This window comes from Gymnogyps californianus, chromosome 3 (genome assembly GCF_018139145.2).
Source record: "Gymnogyps californianus isolate 813 chromosome 3, ASM1813914v2, whole genome shotgun sequence".
NCBI classification, from domain to species: Eukaryota; Metazoa; Chordata; class Aves; order Accipitriformes; family Cathartidae; genus Gymnogyps; species Gymnogyps californianus.
The window spans coordinates 64,439,921-64,461,296 of record NC_059473.1 but is presented as its reverse complement, the minus strand read 5'-3'; the positions used below and the strand labels follow the sequence as shown (position 1 = coordinate 64,461,296).

Here is a 21,376-nt window from a genome sequence, read left to right as displayed (position 1 = left end):
GATACTTAAAATATGCTACTTCCAATGACAAAAAACCAACAACAAAATAACCCCCCCAAAACCCCAAACATTTACAGATGGCTCCAGAATTTTTTTCTTTAAAAATACAAAACTCAAAGTAAAGAGAAAACCAAGTCAGAAAACTTTTCCCTTAATAATTACAATTTATGTTCTGAAGAGAAGTCTGGTACCTAAATGCACAACTGTTGGATACTAAAAAAATCATAGACCAAGGGATATCACTTTTAAGGCTCATGACAACTATTCCACAAACTTTACTTTCTGTTAACATTTTATTCTTCACAGGCAATAAATACTTGTCTCTATTTCCAGTTTCACATGTTAATTACATCCTATCAAGGGTAGCTTGTATTAATAAAATAACATACTTAATATGGTGTTTAATTATTCTATTACAGATCTGTGAAAGGAATTGATCTTCAAAGTTTGTCTGTTTTATACCCAGCTACATCTATGGGGATTAAGAAAAAGACCTTTCCCCCATCAGCTTTTCCTCTTTTACATCCTTAAACTATAATGTCACGACAACACTACCACTACAATATCATCAGCCTTAACTGATGTAAGGCTACTTTTAGAATTTGTGTTTGGTCGCTTCGGGATTGTTCCCCTCTTCCCCGTACCTGCACCCCCCAACACACAGACCTCCACTCAGGTTTGTATGTGCACTTCATAAACGAAAGGACTCATATAGGCAAAAGTTTAGCTATATATAGGGACGCTGCAAAAGTATATCTGCCTTTAAAAACAACAACAGTTACACACTTGATAGGCACTGCTTGACTCCATGTTCTTCAGCATCAGTTTACATTGTGAAGGTTATCCTTCCAACCAGAAGAGCTTACATGCTATGAAACCATGGGTGACAAGTGATTGAAAACATATAAACACATAAGAAAATGCCTTTATTATTTTGTGAACACAGAATATCATGTCTTTAGCTTCCCATATAGTGTTCTTAAAAGTTCTTACAGATTTTTTTTTTTAAATTAGCTTCACTGCTTCCCCATTACATACTTTTTCAATATGATAAAATTTAATTTTAAATTTTATATTTCAAGTTAATAAATTAAAGGCAGTTCACAAAAAAATACAAATATAATTTAATTAATTTATAGACTTTATATTCAATGTAATGTACGTCACGTGATGAACTGACATTTCAGTGCTTAGTTTATAATTCTGACACCCTTTCATAGAAAAATTTAACCTAGAACTTTCCCATACAACGAAAACCAAACTGAGAGAAATTTGGCAACAATAAACCAGTAAGACAGCTTTAAATGAACTAACTTGGCTACTAGAAGCATTCTGCATTGTAGTCCTACACTGCACTCCACAGCACAGAAATATGTGAAAAAATACTCAACCTCTCATTCACATTTCTTATAATCAAACGAGGATATTATTTTTTCTTTTGATAACATGTACTCATATAGACAAAGAAAAATATTTGCTAACAAGTATTGAGTAAATATCTTTAAACATTTAGAATATTTCTACCAAAGTATTATTAGTAGCTTGTTATTTCCTAACAAATGCTGTTCTTTCAGGAAAAAAAGGTAATTCCCGTTAAAAAATATTTCTACCTTTCTCTTTCTTCACCAGTTTCATCCAAGACCCATGCATAGGCAAACGAAGCCTTGCCAGCCTTCTTAGATTCCTGTTCATATTTGTGCATAGTTCTTTTGTTCACATTTCCCAAAAGGTAGAGCAGATGACCCATTAAAGTACTTTTACCTGCATCAACATGTCCTATGGAGGGAAATAAATATATCAATTTTATGAATTTACACTTTTTAAATATAGTACAATAAGAAATACACTAAAACATATGAAAATCACATGCACTAACAATGCTTATGCAATCCATAGAATTTCACAATCCTGTAAGATATACGAGACAGTTTATTGAAACAGTCAGTTAGCATGACAGCCATATAGCACCTCCAAATTCACGCTACAAAGAACACACTGCAAGAATGAAACCAAACCAAAATACATTTTACTATACTGTCAAAAGGAAGCTAAGTCAAAATCACTATCCTAGTCAAGCACATCTGAATGTACTCCCTCCAAAGAATAACAGTCAAGCAGATGCGACTGAAAACAGTATGAGATTTCCCTTCCCTGGAGAGAGGACAGTTTTGCTTCTGTATCACTTCCAGATTCAATCAACACAGGTTTTAATTGCTATGTTTGTCAAAAAATGTAATTTAACAGTATTACCTATTACCACCAAATTAAGCAGCTGCTTTCCTCCTTGTCTCTTCTCCAACTCTGCTTTCACATCTATTTGTGGTTTTGTCTTGCTTGACTTTTTTACTGGAGTAGGCACCGCATTCTGCTCTTCTGAAACCTGCACTATTTGGGGTGAAAGAGCAGATTTTGAGACTGCCTCAAGTACCCCAGAAGCTACACTGGTGTCTTCAGTTAACAGTCCTTTCTGAGGTGCATTAGCATGGCCATTTTCTTCAGCAATCACACTAGGGAAAAAAAGAAAACACAAGGAATGCAAATGACAAAGATGCTGTAGAAATATAGGAGAGAAATTGAGTTTTCCCTTCACTATCATGTAAGCCCCAGACAAAGAGTATGTGATAAGCCCATTAAGGTGGAAGCGATAAGCAGCTAGACACAGACTGCACAGATACCAGCTCTGAACATCTTGTCTGAAAAGCACTGTGTACAAAAGCAAGATAAGAAATAATCTTGTAAAATACATGAAACAGATAAACAAAAGCTTCCCATAGCCACTTCTTTTAACAGGGAGGGAAAGGACAGTTGTGCAGAACAGCTACAGAGAGCTGGTCGTCTCTGAACTAAGAGCCCAAGTCAACTTCGAAGCATCGATCCTAAAACAGCTTCCACATACACTACAAGTATTGCAGCTGAACGTAGCAATGTTCTATTGTGAGAACAGCAATATAGCATGAAGAGTAGCTACTAAGCATATCTGAGCTGCAATTTAAGGTTCAATGCTTATATAGAGCCATAACAGACGAGTTACATTTATCAATACTGAGAAAATTTGTTTTATGCATAAAATGAGGCATCTAGGATTAAGTAGATTTGGATTCCGCAACTCCCCTTCTCTAACACCGTGTTTTCCCACAGATCACCATACTAATCCTAATAGTAAATAATCCTAAACATATTATTTTCTTACACTCTCTCACTCTTTTTCTCTCTGATTTGTAAATGAGGATATTTTACTAATTTACACAAGTGTTCTGAGAATATACAATATGATTCTTCACCTGTTATGGCAAAGATGACCACTAAAAACAAATGCTAAGTGACATCTTAAAGAGAGCAAAAGCATTCTTACTGCCTGACAGAGCTCTGTGGTGAGGCATTAATGTAAGCAGCAAGACAGGAACAGAAGCAGTTAATACAGGTGTGACAACATTATATCACAGCAAACTTCACTATACAAACCACTGACCATTACGATATATTCAAAATACCTACAAAATAATGTATTTAAAACGTTATCCAAGGAGAAGAGGCTTCTTCCCCTGGAAAACTGGAAATCATTTCCAGTGCAGTACTACTGTGCTGCAGGCTGCTTTTTATGGAATGGATTCACGCAGGCTCTCAGACCCAAGTGTCTCCACATCCAGTGTGAATTTTTCACTCTCCACTTTCTGTTTATGTACCACAATAAACAAAACTACTTATTTTGGTACTTCAGAATCCCACGTCGTGACAGCTCTGCTTTTATTTGACATTAATTCTCATTTTCTGTCTGTGTAGGAGTATTTGCATTGTATTAGTTCCTTTCCATTACATATATCTCAGGAAACAATATAGTCCAAGCATGCTAGTCTACTGAACAAAGCAGTTCAAGTTATGATCTAAAAAATTAAACCTAGGAAATGTTCAGACTGAATGCAAAATTAGCCTCTCATTATAGCAGTAAGCAACATGGGACATTTTATAGGTCTCCCTTTTTCCCCTCAGTTTCAGAAGCCACGTATGTAATCAGTACTGCAGCAGACTGATTGGTTTTGACACCTTTTTCATGAGGCCCAAAGCCACGTTTTTCTCTTGTTTGTGAGACCCCAAAGCAGAAGTGTGAGCACTTGTTCTTTTTGGCTACAGTTCCACAACCCAAGGCCAAGGTCTTGCATCAAGGCTGGATACACAAGCATATGTTTCTCAAATCAGCTAAGCAAAGAACTTAGTTTATGCCAACCATGCTGGTTGCAGGGGCACAGACGGTACCTGCACTTCTGCATAATGGCTAAACAATTCTGTATAAAGCCTATTCACAAGAACTTATCCTATCAAAATATTCTAAACCACTTGAAGGAGAAGGACAAGTTTATATCAAACTACTGCCTTAGGTCACATAATCACGACATTTTACACTTGACACTATGAACGAGCAAGCTTGCTACCCTGGACTTCTGGAGAGCAGAGTTTGGCCTCTTCAGGCATCTGCTTGGTAGAGGACCATGGGATACAGCCCTGGAGGGAAGAGGGGCCCAAGAAAGCTGGTTAATATTCAAGGATCACCTCCTCCAAGCTCAGGAGCGATGCATCCCAACAAAGAGGAAGTCAGGAAAAAACGCCAGGAGGCCTGCATGGATGAACAAGGAGCTCCTGGACAAACTCCAACACAAAAAGGAAGCCTACAGAGGGTGGAAGCAAGGACAGGTAGCCTGGGAGGAATACACAGATATTGTCCGAGCAGCCAGGGATCAGGTTAGGAAAGCCAAAGCCCTGATAGAATTAAATCTGGCCAGGGACATCAAGGGCAACAAGAAAAGCTTCTACAGGTACACTGGTGATCAAAGGGAAGACTAGCGAAAATGTGGGCCCTCTCCGGAAGGAAATGGGAGACCTAGTTACCCAGGACATGGAGAAAGCTGAGGTACTCAACGACTTTTTTGCCTCAGTCTTCACCGGCAAGTGCTCCAGACACACCGCCCAAGTCGCAGAAGGCAAAGGCAGGGACTGGGAGCATGAAGAACCGCCCACCGTAGGAGAAGATCAGGTTTGAGACCATCTAAGGGACCTGAAGGTGCACAAGTCCGTGGATTACAGCATTGGTGGATAAGGGAATAGCAACTGATGTCATCTACCTGGACTTGTGCAAAGCATTTGACACTGTCCCGCATGACATCCTTGTCTCTAAATTGGAGAGACATGGATTTGACAGATGGACCACTCAATGCTTAAGGAATTGGCTGGATGGTCGCACTCAAAGAGCTGCGGTCTATGGCTCAGTGTCTGAGTGGAGACCAGTGACGAGTGGTGTGCCTCAGGGGTCGGTACTGGGACCAGCACTGTTTAACATCTTTGTTGGCGACATTGACGGTGGGATTGAGTGCACCCTCAGCAAGTTTGCCAACGACACCAATCTGTGTGGTGCGACTGACACGCTGGAGGGAAGGGACGCCATCCAGAGGGACCCTGACAGACTCAAGAGGTGGGCCCATCCAAACCTCATGAAGTTCAACGAGGCCAAGTGCAAGGTCCTGCACATGGGTCGGGGCAACCCCAAGCACAGATTCAGGCTGGGCAGAGAATGGATTGAGAGCAGCCCTGAGGAGAAGGACTTGGGGGTGTTGGTTGACGAGAAGCCCAACATGACCCGGCAATGTGTGCTTGCAGCCCAGAAAGCCAACCGTATCCTGGGCTGCATCAAAAGAAGCGTGACCAGCAGGTCGAGGGAGGTGATTCTCCCCCTCTACTCTGCTCTCGTGAGACCCCACCTGGAGTACTGCATTCAGCTCTGGGGCCCCCAACATAAGGAGGACATGGACCTGTTGGAGTGAGTCCAGAGGAGGGCCACGGAGATGATCAGAGGGCTGGAGCGCCTCTCCTGTGAAGACAGGCTGAGAGAGTTGGGGTTGTTCAGCCTGGAGAAGAGAAGGCTCCGGGGAGACCTTATAGCAGCCTTCCAGGACCTAAAGGGGGCCCACAAGAAAGCTGGAGAGGGACTTTTTACAAGGGCATGTAGTGATAGGACAAGGGGTAATGGCTTTAAACTGAAAGAGGGAAGATTTAGATTAGATATAAGGAAGAAGGTCTTTATTGTGAGGGTGGTAAGGCACTGGAACAGGTTGCCCAGAGAGGTTGTAGATGCCCCATGCCTGGAAGTGTTCAAGGCCAGGTTGGATGGGGCTTTGAGCAGCCTGGTCTAGTGGAAGGCGTCCCTGCCCGCGGCAGGGGGGTTGGAACTAGATGATCTTTAAGGTGCCTTCCAACCCAAACCACACTATGATTCTATGCAACCAGCTGTACTGTATCACCAAGTATAGCCTTAGACAAGCTCCAGTATATAACATCATATCTTGACAAGCTGAATACTCTTTACAAGAAGACACACTTGATTCCCTAAATTCCAAAAATTAGTGGGTCATCATTGCTTTAGATGTAGCTATGGTGAAAGGTGATTACACATGAACTATTCCACTGAAAAATAGTCACTACAGTTATTTGTGCTTTCTTTTACTGGAAAAGATAAGTGCATTTCTATAAGGCTGAACAGAAGGCTCTATTTTCTAAAATTCCTTAAATAGTACATTAAGTTCAAGCTGAAAATCTACTTTGGAATGGCACAACAATTATTTTCTCCAATGTCTCTTCAGGGACATTTTACTTCATAAAAATTGACTGAAAACAATCAAGTTGATAGAAGGCAATTATGCAGAGAATTGCGGTGACAAAGCTTTCTACATATTTTAATAACATATTTAAAATCATCTGAATGATATAAAGTACACCAGATCATTTTTGCCTGAATCATGTATTGAGAGCCTCATATATTTACAATTAATTTGCATTAGACATCTTTCATCAAGATTAAGATTCTCTTCCACCTTTTTCCCTTTTTTCAGATAAACTTCAGTTCAATGTCAGCATAACATCTAGCACTGAAGTACTGTGACTAATGCCAATATGCAAAGGTCACACTGTAATGCAAATATGGTATTTTACATTGGTATCAAGTTTTCTTCCTTGAAATTCTAATATTTGAAGTTCTGGAGAGAAGTATTTGTATAAGAAGCCATATCAAAGCAGCCTTTGCAGCTGGCAATAGTTTTCTCTCCTTTTCAATGTCTGCATTTCTTCCCAAGCCAAATTTTCAAAAATGAAAAAAATTTTAAAGGAAGATATTTAGATGAAGCTGCAAGTAATGTGACCCAAAACCATAACTCTCATGTTTTTCTATAGCTTTCCAAAATATATTCAAAGACTGTCACATCAAGCCTATTAGAAGACAAAAACATATTTTGAAAGACAGGTTATTTGTAAGCTTCTAAATTCTATTTTGTTTAGCTAGGTAATGATTTTTTCTTCTAACCCCAGGTGTTCAGATCTTCTTGCAGGCCAAAGCCTATGTCAGTAAGGAGTCCAAAAAACAGGATGGATGCTGAGTGGTAAAATTCAAACTAACTACAGCACCTGAAAGAATCACGTTTATTGCCAGATAAAATAACTACTCTGTCAATTTTAAGTAGCTTTTATTGTGACTACCACTGCTTAAGGCTGCCAAATACTTTTTATTTTGGGTGGTGCAAAGAAAAAGTGCTAGATGCAAGTGAAATAATGAGTGAAACATGACTCCAGCCATCATAATATTAAGCCTTGCTACTTTTTCAAGGGTGCAATATTTGAACAGTTAGTACACTGCTCCATTTAGTGTTTTACAGGTTTCAGATATTACCATGTTTTGGAAACCTGAAAACAATCTGTGCCATGATAAACCAAGACTTGCCATTTCAGAGGAGAAACATTAGAATGGATAGAGTGTATGATCTACTTACAGAGCATCTCTGATGAGATAATTCAGCTTTTTGCTGACCAATGTCAGATAAAGGAAGAGTGAGTTTATTGCTAGGTACCTAAACAGGAAGATGGGCAGATGAAATGTACAATTCCAGTCTCATGGAAGTACATGAAGAGAGATGCAGCAATAAGACCCTGACAGTTAGTTATTCCTCATGGCAACCAGATGAGTAGTTTATTGAAAGCTTTATAACAACTCAGAAAAATGCTAAAGAGCTTCATCTCTAACAGTCAATGAAAAAATGAATGACATACAAAATGCTTTTCAGTAAACCTTTTCCGCGGAGATTTTTCAGAATTATTGAATTGAAAATTTCTGTCAGCAGACAGAGCACATAGGATAGCATACGAGTACCTAGTATGTCGCTAGTGCAGGCAGCTGAGGGTATAAACAAGTCAATTGCATTAGCAAGCATCTTCGGTAGCAAAGTTCCAACTTGGTCTGAGTTATGTTGAACCACCATATCAAGAAAAATTTGTATTTGGAGGAAGAGCACTTCCTAACCAATTGCTTGCGCCTTTGTATGAGAACTTGATGGAACTACCAAGAGTGGTCTCAGTTTGCCAACATCTGTGCCTGTCTGCCACATCATTGCTAGCCGCTAACGTGGAGCCATTGATTAAGCAACTCTTGACTTCTTTGAAAGGACAGAACCATTACACACCTTGCATGTGCACTGAGGTCATGTACTCAAGAAAGCTTGACTGCCAGCAATTCAGGCACAAATGTCAAAAGAGCTTACCACAGCTTTTTTTTTTTTTTTTAGGAAATCAACAGACGTACAAAAGCCTGGCAAGGACCAACATTTAGTCAAAATTAAAACTGCCAGGCCAGAAACTTCCTATGTTGTCTTGCCAACAAGGACCACAAGAGTAAACTGAGCAAAATGTTATGGTTACGTCACTGTTTTCTGGGGAAAATTCAGAAATACAACATATGTTGTTATAAGACATGTTAGAAGACACTCAATCTCACACAACTGTTGAAAAGTTCACACTACCATGCATTCAAAGAACCCGAAAGTTTATCTGCTGAAGATTAACTCTGCATAATTTAGCTTTTAAACATTATTTTCAGTCTTCTAGTCTGGACACTTAGTGAATTATTTTTATACAACCGACTCTTTCGGAGTACTTACAGTCATTACAGGAATGTCTACATTTATTTCCCCTTTCAAAATTATTAGTTACACAATATTGGTCAGGCTGGTTAAAATAATCACTCTTTTTTGCTCACAACTACTTCTGGCTTCCTTCATGACTTAACAGCAAGAAAAAGCCTGGTAAATAGTTTTGCTAGAGCATCAGAAAAACAGTTTGTCAGAAGTGAGCAAACCATTTTCTGCAGACGATCCCACTAAGAATACCCAGCAACAAAGGCAATCAATGCTCAAAGCAATTCACGACTTCTAATAATCCATTCATTTTAAATAAGATTCATTGATTATTACGAGGTCATACCTCATAACAAGACTGAATCATAAAGACTGAATAGCTAGTCAAAGAATGGTTATTTTTGCTAATGCTAGGCCACTGGTTTTGAAAACATGGTCCATGAATTACCTTTAAGATCCCATAAAAGGTGACAACAAAAACTAGTTCATACACGCTATACAATCACCTTCTAATGGTGTCTGCACCAACACCATACAAATATTTGGGGGTGAGAGTAGGGGGCATAGTTACAGGTGTTTTAGAATCCACCCTGCTATGAATAAGTCATAACACTGTGCTTTTGGTCAGTGATATAAACTATGTACTTAGAAATCTGTACTATCATAAACCCTCTGCAGTACATTTATCAATGCAACAGTAACATAAAAAGGGTCTGAAAAGAGTCAAAAGAACGAGCCTTTCTTAGGTGTTAATAAACACAGATTTATTCTGTTCCCTGACAACTCATCCTTATGCTGTCAATAATCCAGAAGATAACTGCAGAAGAAAAAACCCAACTCTGATACTCATGGAGTTGAGGCAGGGGTTCACGTTTTGCTTTGTTTTTTCAAGTTTAGAAACGGACATGTACAAAGTCGTTACAAGCTTGCAAGACAATGCTAGTGCTTCAGCTAACCACAATATATTTAGCACAGACTTTATGCAGAGACTGTGGAAAGGAGCTAGTCAAGCTCCAACTGTTAGGAAAAGAATCAGGAGAGCAAATGCCACTGTCCTACAGCAGAGAAGGAAAAACATGATGCAAATACAGTCAAGGCCTCCTCCCCCTTTCTTCATGTTAAGGTCCTAGTGCCTTGGCAGTGCCTCCAGAGTGGCCTGTAGGACAAACAAAGAAAGGAGGCCATCACAGACTCCTTGAAGCAGGGGCCTTTAGACATGCAGATAACTTCACAATTTAAATTGCACTTTCTTCCATATCCATTGATTGGCTATGCTCCAAATCTCATGCTCTTTTACAAATCACTCAATTTCTTACCTATTCCTCCCACTTAAAGCTAAATGCCTAATGTGCATCCAATTTCTACAGCAGAAGAGGCTTGCTCTCGATAATTATTTCAGCAGTACCACTAAATAAGTGAGGTGAATTAAAAAACATCTTCACAATATTGAGGATTTATCTAAAGGCATTACCCACAGGTCCTGAAGGTTTAATTTTTTCTGTCACAAAAACCAGTATGTCACTAAACTGGAAGCAAGCATGATACAAACTATTTCAGGGTCCCTGAAGAGAAGCAGAGTGGCTGAGAACCATGTTAGAGCCAACAATCTTTCCTCAGAGAGTCATCAGTAGCCTATCCAGGAATTACTCCAGTCTACAGATGAGGAAGTGTTCTTCTCTCCTCCTTCCCTATGGAGCAGGCACACATACACAAGGTGTGGCAGTTGCTAAGTAAGTATCAGAGATACAAAAATCTGTATTTGCTCTTTTTTATAAACAAACATTTTAAATAGTCGTTATTACAGCTAAAAAATTCAATCACTACTATCCAGGACTAGCTGGCAGATTTTTTTCACTCAAGATTCCTTTCTTTTTATAAACTTCTAGCCAAATTAATTTAATCCACAAAAGTCCCCATGAAAGACTCCAACTTATAAGAAGTGTAGCAGAAACACCAGAGATGAAGGTGTCATGACATTGATAGGAATTTTGTGATCATGTCCAGTTGTCACACCCAGAGTCACCGATTAGTAGAGGCAAGGGGGAAAAAAAAAAAAGTTCCCTTTGTATATATTGCAAATCCCAAACAGCACAGAAAGAGAATTTTGAAAGGCCCAGAAATTTTTCATTTGGAGCTTATTGCATCTAAGCAGCTAAAAGAAAGTGATGTCTCTTAGCAATGGCATTTAGCAGTATAAAGGGAATAACAAGATCAGCTTCAAACCTTGTATTAAATGTGCTTAAGAGACTAAGTAAATCCAACTGCTTGCCTTCCACTCAGTTATCAAATATGCAAAAGATACTGTAAAATAAAGACCATGCTGCCCTCTTACTCCCAAAAATGCTTTCCAGATCGGAACTACAAACACTGCGGGATGAGATGGGGATGTTGGCACTGCTTATGCTTGCAAATTTTTTTCCGGAGGATGAACTACGGAATTTCTTGCCGCAGATTAGGTGGCTATTAGAAGACCGGGTTCAAAAACAGAATAAGCACATCCAAGTAAGAAAAATCCACTAACCATTCTTAACAGAAACAGTCTAATCCAAAAAAGAAAAAAAAAAAATGGTGGGAGTCACAAAATGCTACATGTAATGACGTTTCATGGACTGTATTCCCAACACATATGCCCTGTCCATATATATTTCTTTAAGTATTCACTGCTGGCTACTGTTGTAGGTAGACTCTGATCCAGATGTCTGTTTTCATGCTCTCACGAGACATCCCCCCAACAGTTCCAAGTCAGGATAAAATTAGAACTACTGCTTAACCACTCTAATTTAGCTAAAGCATAAGGAGGACCAATTTCTTCTCTACAACAGTTGTACCCTGGACACCTGTTAAAGTTAATAAAAGCTGCAGAGGAAGGCAAAGTTTAGCCATAAGTGATTGTTTTCCCCATAAATTATTCTTAAATGTATTACTTCCTTTGAAGAACAAGCAATTACAGTTAAGATTTATTGATTTCATAATTCTACTTAGAGAACTAAATTTAAAATAAACGAACCCCAAGAAAGTTCAGTATTCTATGAAGCGGATGTTTAAATAATCTGACTAGCTGATATCTCTCTGCACTATTCATAGTGAAAGGATTTGTTAAACTCAAAACGTGAGGTACCATCTTCTGAAAGTAATTCTGAGTCAAACAAGAAGCTGAGATGGTTAGTTCTGGAGAGTGACACTAAAACTGCTGTAAAAAATAGAAAAAAAGAAGAAGAAAACTTGCTACAGGTGCATCAGTCTGAAAGAAGAGCTGCTGATGTACCTTGATGTATGAGGGCTTGGCTTACCATGGAACTTCAAATCCCATAGATTGTTTCTTTCCAGACACTGTCATTTTGGTAATTTTTGGCACAATTTCAGATTCCATTCTGGCTGACTGGGAATCCCTTGTTTTTCCTAGTAATAGACAAAAAGTAGGTTTGAACTTAAGGTTGTGACTAACAGGTGTTAAAGTTTAACAAGTTACATTACTTCTCTTCAACCCAAAGGATACCAGTCGGTGATGATGAATTCTCACACTTCAGTGTCTTACGAGCATATATTACATATTTATTCAAAATAATCTACAAACAGTTATATTTGTTGTGAAAATCCCATCTGTATCTCCCAAGCATTCACATGACACCTACACCATTCAAGAGCTTTACTCACAGCAGTTCTGCAGGATGCCAGAAGCATTTCATGCAATATGAGGATGAAGAAATGCTTTGCAGCTGCTCACTAGCTGATTAGGTTAATTTTTATTTAGAGTTTTTCTTTTGCCTTAACATTGTTGAGCCTCAAGGCTATTGTAAGGTAAAAAAATATGTCTACCTCAGGTACTGCTAGCAGCAGCACAAGCTATGTGTGGGCTACCAGGCCTTCCTTGAAACCTGGAAACAGAGTTGTCTCGTACTGAATTACACCGAATAAGCCAAGCAATACCCAAAAGCTAGCTAATTTAAAGGTTACTTAGAAATAATTACCAGAGTTGAGTAACTTAATTACTTTAAAGGTATCAATTTTTACCATAACGTAAATGAAAACACAATTACAGTAAGGTACAGTCTTAATTTTGTGAAACTACAGTTTCACAACTAATAGCATTACAGTGCTATTAGTTTCTTGTCAAGCTGTTAAAAAAAAAAAAAATTATTTACTCTGGGAGGGGGAGTTTCAATCAAAGTAGTAAACTAGCTCTTTTCTTTCCACATTTCCCTCTTTAGTATGTTAGGATCCCTTCTCCCTTCAAGGAAATAGACTTCCAGCTTTACAGCATGAGTGACAGCAGCTGTACCTTGTGTTCTGAAGGATGTTATACACACAGGAAAGCAAAACAATAACATGAATTCAGAATTAAGCTGCAAATTTTAAACAATCTTCACCTACAGATGTATCTGAAAACTAGAAAAATGCCGCTACTCTTCCAGAAACAGACCAATTCGGACAGTCAGAGTCAAGTGAATACTTATTTTGAATAACAAGTTAATCTTTTAAGTATTTCAGATTACTACTGTAAGATGAACTGTTGTAGTCATTTGGTCCTACTCATTTAGGTTAACTCTTTACTGTGTTCTGAAGTATGACAGCTACACCTTTAAAACCACAGAATCATATTGCTTTACAGGTTTATATATAAAGTTGTGGTCAAGGCTACTGAAGATTTCAGGTAAGGAAACAGAATACCACAGATGTGTCTATAATAGACAGCATACCAAAAAAGCTGTTGTGCAACTTTTGCTAAATAATCACACTATAGATTGAGACATTCTTATTTAACTGATGACTTGGTCTTCATCTCTCTCATTTGTCTTATCTGCTGATACTAATTTTATTTATATGCCACCTGGAGATCTCTGGACGAAGTAGTCTGTATGTGTATTATTAATAGTTGCATACCAAGTACACTGTAAATAAGGAAAAACAGTAAGAGAAATAAAGGCAACAGCACAAATCATGGTTTACAATAATCACAGATTATGTAACTGACAAACAAATAGTAAAGATTCAGAATATAAAATTCTCAGATCACTGGACAAGGACTACTAGTTAAGCACAAAGATTTTGTTTCATCTTCAAGCTCCTACGTAGATCACCTACAGCATTTTTTTAATAAGTAGTTAATCACTTGAGTTACAGTAAAAATTACATTACTTTTGTTGCCAACTTGGTATGTTTTTTTCCACTTCAATTCTAACAATTTTCAAGCAGCCATCACTTTCAACTGCCAGTTAAACATGAATGCTTTACGTGTCATTCGAAAGCTGAATTACAGTTAATTCTCAGAAAATACCGTGTTTGAAATCTGGCTGCTAGGAACTAATAATTACAAAAAACACAATGAAATTGAAATGAGATTAGTTGAAAGAAACCAAGATAATTCCTATCATATAACTTGAAAATAACTTGCAATCTATTAGCAATATTTGCTACATGTGATCCAAAATCAAAAGCCAAAGGTTTTACAAAATACATCTTCTCTAATCAATTCAGAAATTAAGCTTCACTCTGTACAAATACTGTTGGGATGTTTGACACTGATCCAAAGTTAAATGTACAAGGAGACAAAATACATTCAACGAATCAAGTATTTGACACGGAAAACACAGAAATTTAAAACTAGAGATTACGAAATACTAGAAGTTGAAAGAAGATACAAAAATAAAATTACAAAGAGCAAGAGAAAGTAAAGTAATTGTCCATCGACAGCACTGACAGTTTGGGAGGTTTATTTATTTATTTTTATAAAGCACTAATACTTCAGCATAAGTGGAGCGAGGAAGCAGACCACGATCATATAAAGACAAACCAAACCATAGAAGATAATCCTGGAATGCTGGCATCCAAACAGATGCAAAGACAACACAAGAATTATTAGTAACACTACTGACAGGAGCGCCAAATATAATTTTCTGACTTCAACATTTTTATAACCAAGTGCAATAAAATCAAGCAGCGCATTTGAGATAAGGACCAAGTCTGTCTTTTGTGCACTGCAGGCACAAGATTAATAATTATGAGCTTCATTACAAAGGACACAAGGGCGGGAAAGGAGTATACTTTACTATCTAATCTATAGGGCATCAGAGAAAACTGCATGATAAATTCTTATCTGCTTCAGCAGCCAAAGCAAAAGCTATTCAGCACTTAACAGATTGTATGCAAATCCTTAAACTGCACCTTAGAACTAAAAGGAAGTCAGTGCACAATGCTGATACAATTCTTAAAACATTTCTTAATCAACAAGCAGAGTATCCTATGGCAACTGAAGTGCACTACAAACCTGGAAAAAGCAGTAATCCCAATCTGATTAGGACAAGAGCAGCTGTGAGGAAAATTAACCTCTGAAGGGAAAGGATATAAAGGATATATAAGTTTTTGCCAAGAAAGGCTTCATAAAGTTCTTCATGCCTACTGCCATTTGGACATTCTTAAACACACACCTAAGTAATTCAATGACAATACTTTTCCTAAATCAAGAGTACACATAAAATAAAAAAAGACAGATACATCTTTCATAAACTCCTAAAGAAGCCCCAATACCTCCTTGCTACATTTCACTACTCTAGCACTGCAAAAAGTAAAAATAAGAGTGGCTCACATAAGTAAATGCACCGATTGGCCAATGGTGTCAAACTGCAGAGCAAGAGATTTTCCTGAAGAGGACACTCCATAAAAATTCTGGCAAGTCACTAACTTAACACTAGGAAAAGTAAAGAAATTTTCATTCCATGAAAACAGGAAGTATACATTCATCAATTATAAAAATGTAAAGGCTTGTCAGCGTGATAGTTCTCAATTCAGAATGTTTACAAACCAAAACTTCTAGCCCATTTTAAGCAAAGTAGTTTTCAGACAGATATTTGGTATTTAGACTGCACTGACATCAGAGTACCTAGACTAAAGCGTACTGTAGCTGCGAGTCAAACACTACTACAAAACAAAACATGCACTGATGCACCTTGTCTCAGTATTAAATTAGGATGAGCCTAATACCAAAGGGAACAGACAGACTTGCACTGATGTTACTCCAGTACAACTATGGCAGTCTGTGACAACTTGACAATCAAAGCTCTCTTCCCTTTATTATTCTTCTCTCTGCTTTTACCTTTCCTGTGACTGCCAGTTGGTCTTCTGACTTAAAAGCCTTTTGATTTAGCCAAAAAGTATTACTAATGACACCTGCTGTAACTTCAAAATTATTAAAAGTACAACCCCAAAATCTGATGGCACAATAAAGTATTTGCAGACTGATAAAGAGGACGCTGACACATATATATGCAGGAAGCACGTGAAACATTGGGACAGCCTTCAGAAATGAAAACAGTCTCTCCAGGTGTTCAAGCTGGAATAGCAGAAATGTATGGATATAGTCAACCATCTTCCTTTACCGCAAGCAACTCCCTAGATTTTGGATTTCCTTTGTAAAAATGGCGGTAAGGAGTACCTGTAAAAGATTTAAACAAACAAATCAAAAGATTATTTTGGCTTCTTTATCATACATAACAGGCTTGAGAAGTTCTTTTTGCAGTTTTTGTTCGTTTATATACTTACATTGAAAGTAACAGGAAGATAGAAATTGGTCTTTTCTCTAATTCTGTTGGAGGTATGGAAGTTATGTTTCAGTACTTGGAAGAGTTGATTGTCAGTCTACTCTGTTCCCAGGTAATTTAGAGGCGCATAAAAACAACAGGAGTCTGTTAAACAACCACCATCTCAAGAAAGACATGTTGATACCAAGTGAAGCAGGGATACTGGCATATCTGGAGAAATGCATACTAGCACTCAGTATTTAAATCCACACTGGCTTCATTCAGATAGCCAAACCTTTTCAACAATAGAAACAAAATGCCACCGTTTTCGATTCCTATACACAGAGGCTTCTCCTCCCAATTTGTCTTCCTCTCATCAAGTTGTATAATGGCACTGAAACTTTAAGCCCAACTACACCATTGCACAAAGCAGCCTGCTTCTGGTAAGATGAACCAGAATTTTTAATATGCCTGAATTCAGCTTGAAAAACAAGAAAGGAGGAATGTCAACATGTTAGGCATGTCTCCTATGCTTTTTCAGACGGCAATTCCATTTAAATAAATCCATGTCTACACACAAAACAACTACTAGCAGTGTATCAGCACTGGCAAAGGAATGCACCTCCACAGGAATTATGTGCTAATTAACTGTGGCCAGATTGTAGTTTCTTTTTCTTTAAAGCCTTAAGTCATTCACATGCTTTTGAAATTTTTACTTGGTTTATATTGATTCTTCTATTTTTAAAAGTGGTACGAGCACGTAAAGAAGGTGGCTGCATACTGTTTCAATTTTCAATGGGGCTGGGGAGCCTAGATGCTATTGACACTTAATACACAGAATTAATTTACTTAAGCAGGTCCTCCTAGCGCTGTCTAAACCAGCACTGCCATGGAAAAATATACATGTAACACCATGCCTTCTGATCTAGAAGATATGGTTTGCATCCCTTACTCTGCTATAGACTTTCTATATAACCACAAGCAAGCCACTTACACCTTTGTCTACTGATTACACAGCAACAGCCACCAATTGCATAAAAGAAAAAAGACAGTGCACTGGTTTTGTGCACCATGTCACGAGCTTGTTCCAAGTATGTGTCGTGACTCACTGATTAAAAAAAAATATTTTCTGCATATAGTACTGGCAGTGCAACTATTGAGTGTATTAGTAACAACAGAAGCACAGACAAGACAGTTCTGTCTGAAAAGCAGATTTAATAACTGAGGCCTCTATTAAGATAATACTTCCTTCCTATATGCTATGCTATGATTTAAAACTAATTTTAAGGCCCTACAATTGTGAAAATATTCCAAATATGGACTACACGAGACAACCAGATGCAGATATGCCAGCCTGATAACATACCATTTCATGCTGAGAAGCATGTATCACCTCTTTGCCCACATGTATGTGGGTTTATATTAACATCTAATACATCCATCCATCATTGTAATCAGCTATTTCAACATTTTTACTGTAACATATCCCAGCTGAGAAATTTCAAACTGTTTATATCCTTCTATTTATACCATAAACCTCAGAAGCTTCTAGTCTTTAATTCAAACCTTTAATTTGCCTTAAAAACAGTAGAATAGTATTTTTCTCCCTTCAAGTTTCCCAGCATCTAAGAAAAACAATAACATAAGGAAATATAAAAAATTGTCAAATTAAAGAGCTACACTACTGTATTTTTTTTTTTTTTTTGGTAATTCAACTGAATTATTTGACACTCATAAATTCTACAAAATGCTGTAGGACATGGCAGCAACTTGCAGCACAGTTTAGTTAAGTTTGCCACAGAGCACACCGGATCTTCAGGGGCAGTGATACTGAGTATTAGTATTATCAACACATCACAGTGCTGGGAATACTATCGGAAGTCCAGGACTCTCAACCATGTCCTACCAGTATATAACACGACTACTGAACCTAGAACATCCCAGATTTCCTAAATTTACACAGTTCGCTAACCTTTAAAACATTCTGCCTGTATATGATTTGCCATGCACTCATCCCTATAGCCCATCATTTAAATTTCTTTGGATGTAACACATCAGCGACAAAGTCTGCTGCATGTTTGAAGTTCAACATACAGAAATCCTTTCTTATGCAAATATATAAAGCAATATAGGATAACTGGGAAAGGAAAAAATAAATTATTTAGAAAAGTCTCTCCCACTCTTCTATGATCCTAGAAACATCAGCAGCCCTCCAAGGAGCACCTCTGATAGCAAAGAAACACCACCTAGCTCTAATAAAAACGTCACATGTGAAAACATTTCAAAATAAAATGTTACTTCAGTATTTAAATTATGCCAGTTCAAAATACACATTTTTAGGAAAATGCATGACTTTATACTACTATGAACTGCAACAGACAAGTGGATGCTACCAAACATCCACAGCACTTAGGAAAATAACGCAACAGTCCAAAATAATAGAAAAGGCAACTTGCTACGTCACCCCCCAGCGCCAAGACACAGCCATTCTAAAGATACTACTGAAAACAATTCTCCAAACAAGAACACTGAACTTTTTCTTTTTAAAAGAAAGGTTATTTCCTAATAGAAACCACAGTCAGGGGTTTTCCAGGTAACTTCGTCTTGTTGTTATAACAATTACCTTCTCTGCAAAGTTTCAGATGGTGAATATGACTTTTTTTTTTTTTTTTGGTCATGAAACTGGGAGTAGGCATTTTCACTAAAAAATGCTGAAAATAAAAATGTCTACTTCCACCTGACTACAAGAATTTTTTGTTTTGTTTTTAAGGTTTGATACAGCAGGAGGGAGGAGGGATACAGCAGGCTACTGAGTGATATTCCTGAGTATCTCCAACACGGGCCAGTTCTCTGTGGCCCACAACACACAAACAGCACAACTTGCTGCCCCAAGACTGAAGTTCCAGAAACAGTTTGCTTCACTACATGCAGGTGCAACAACTGAACGTGCAGTAGGCACAGTCAGAAGGGCTGGCAGCCTCGCCTGTTACAGTTAGCTGGCACTTCTCATTCCTCAGGCTTTACTTTCAATGCTTGCAACTTTCAGCAAGTTAAACTCTTCAGTCCAAAAATTAATTTGTTCAAGTGAGGTACCTGCCTGGCGCTGACTTCCCCCCCCCCCTTCTAGACAGGGAGAATAGGGAAACACAAAGAGAAAAGATCAAACAGAATGGTTTATTTTCAAAAATGGCACCTGAAGAAAATATTATTTGCATAAATTAAATCTTTCAAGTGATCTTTTCACCTTCTGAACATCCACTCAATTTGGCCTTAGAAAACAGTTTGCACATGCTCTTATGGCTTAAGTTTTAACAACTAAATTCCCCAAAATACTTCATCAACCTTCAATACATAGCTTCTGTGGCTATTTTTGACCAGGCTGGACTTGGTTGTGTCACCTGAGAGCAAATGCTACCTCTCCTGTGGTCTCTGTAGTTTCCTACCACATCAGTAAACTGGAGGCATGAATCTGCCTCGGATAATCATAAAAAGTAAACAAAACTGAGAGGCAAGAGAAAAAAAACAACAGTATAGTGAGCACTGGCAAGCAGCAAGACAAGGAGATTGTCCAGGACAGACAAGGACTACGAGAATGAAAATCAATAAAGCAGAGAAGATTAAATGAGAGCAACAGTGACCACAACAAAACTGACAATATTAGTTAACAACCTAACTTGGGGAAAAACTGCATGTAAGGAGAGGGAGAAAGTAAGAGACCACATACTCAGTGATAAGTTACATGCAGAGCTAAACATGAACAAAGGAAACAGAAGAGGATCAGAACTGAAAATGAACACAAACTATGGGTGGAAAGAAGTGAACGTGGAAAATAATCATGGCCAATGACTGGAAAATAGGTAGGAAACTGGGAATGGCTAGATAAGGGGTTTGGAATGATAAAGTGGAAAAAATGGAACTGCAATGAAAAACTTGGAATGACACGAGGAAATGTTGTGTTTAGGGCACAAACAGGAATTAAACAAAAAAATTTGAACATGACTAAATAAATTAAAGAATGATAAGGACACAGACACTGGCATTAGATCAGGTTGAAGTAGATGGGGTGGAATGTGTTATAACAAGGCAATAACACATTTTCTTTCCTGCCTGGAACTTAGCCAAAATTTCTGGAGTCTCACCATTTCTCTTGCCATCAACACTTCCTCCCCGACTGAAGCCAAATGATACACAATACAGCAGTCAGCTACAGCTGTGTTCTCTTCCTCTTCTTACCTGAAACAAACACCTTCCCATGCAACTTTCCTGGCCATCAGGACTTAGTCATACTACATGTATTCAAATACTCAAACAGCACAAAATTAACGTTACCTATGAAAGCTATTTTTTCTCTGTGACTCTATTGCAATCATTCTGTTGAATGGTGTTCATTTAATTTAGAATCTCTGATGTCCCACAGAAACCTAATGTCTCAGAGAATGGCATAATATATATTTTTATACAAAACTTTTTACTGACCTCTGTTACAACTGGGAGCATTCAGTGTTTTAGCAAATTAAACTTGCATGTCTCAATATCTGGATGCTTAATACGACATTCCCATCAGCATGTATCTCTAAGAAGTTATGTTAAGCAACACACGTCAATAAAGGAACGCATAGTTCAGCTCTATATGTAGACCATCGGTATGGTCTTCCCAGAAACATGGATAATTGGTCTGGTTTACATTCACAGTTAATATATTAGGGGAAAGAAAGGCACTGTCACTGGAGTAAAACTCTCAAGATTTCCAGTTTCACTAAGCCAACATCTCCCGTGTAAAAGAATGGAGATCTGCTGTACAGAAAGGCAGACTGGGGGGGGTGTCTGTTTTCTTCTAGAGATTACACAAACATCAGCTGCCTCCTTTTGATGCTTCCGATACGTAAACATGTAAAGGTCGAATAGGAATTCACAATAAAA

The 21,376-nt window shown here is 38.0% G+C and overlaps 1 protein-coding gene across 1 annotated transcript in view; it reads right to left on the bottom strand.

The window, feature by feature from the left end:
- Positions 1–21,376, bottom strand: part of HBS1L (HBS1 like translational GTPase) — a 65,004-nt gene that overhangs the window by 16,933 nt on the left and 26,695 nt on the right. The window contains exons 5-7 of the mRNA XM_050894630.1: positions 12,233–12,341; positions 2,251–2,507; positions 1,611–1,776 (exon numbers count right to left, since the gene is read on the bottom strand). Of these exons, the coding sequence (XP_050750587.1) occupies positions 1,611–1,776; positions 2,251–2,507; positions 12,233–12,341 (532 nt within the window). The remainder of the gene's footprint in view (positions 1–1,610; positions 1,777–2,250; positions 2,508–12,232; positions 12,342–21,376) is intronic.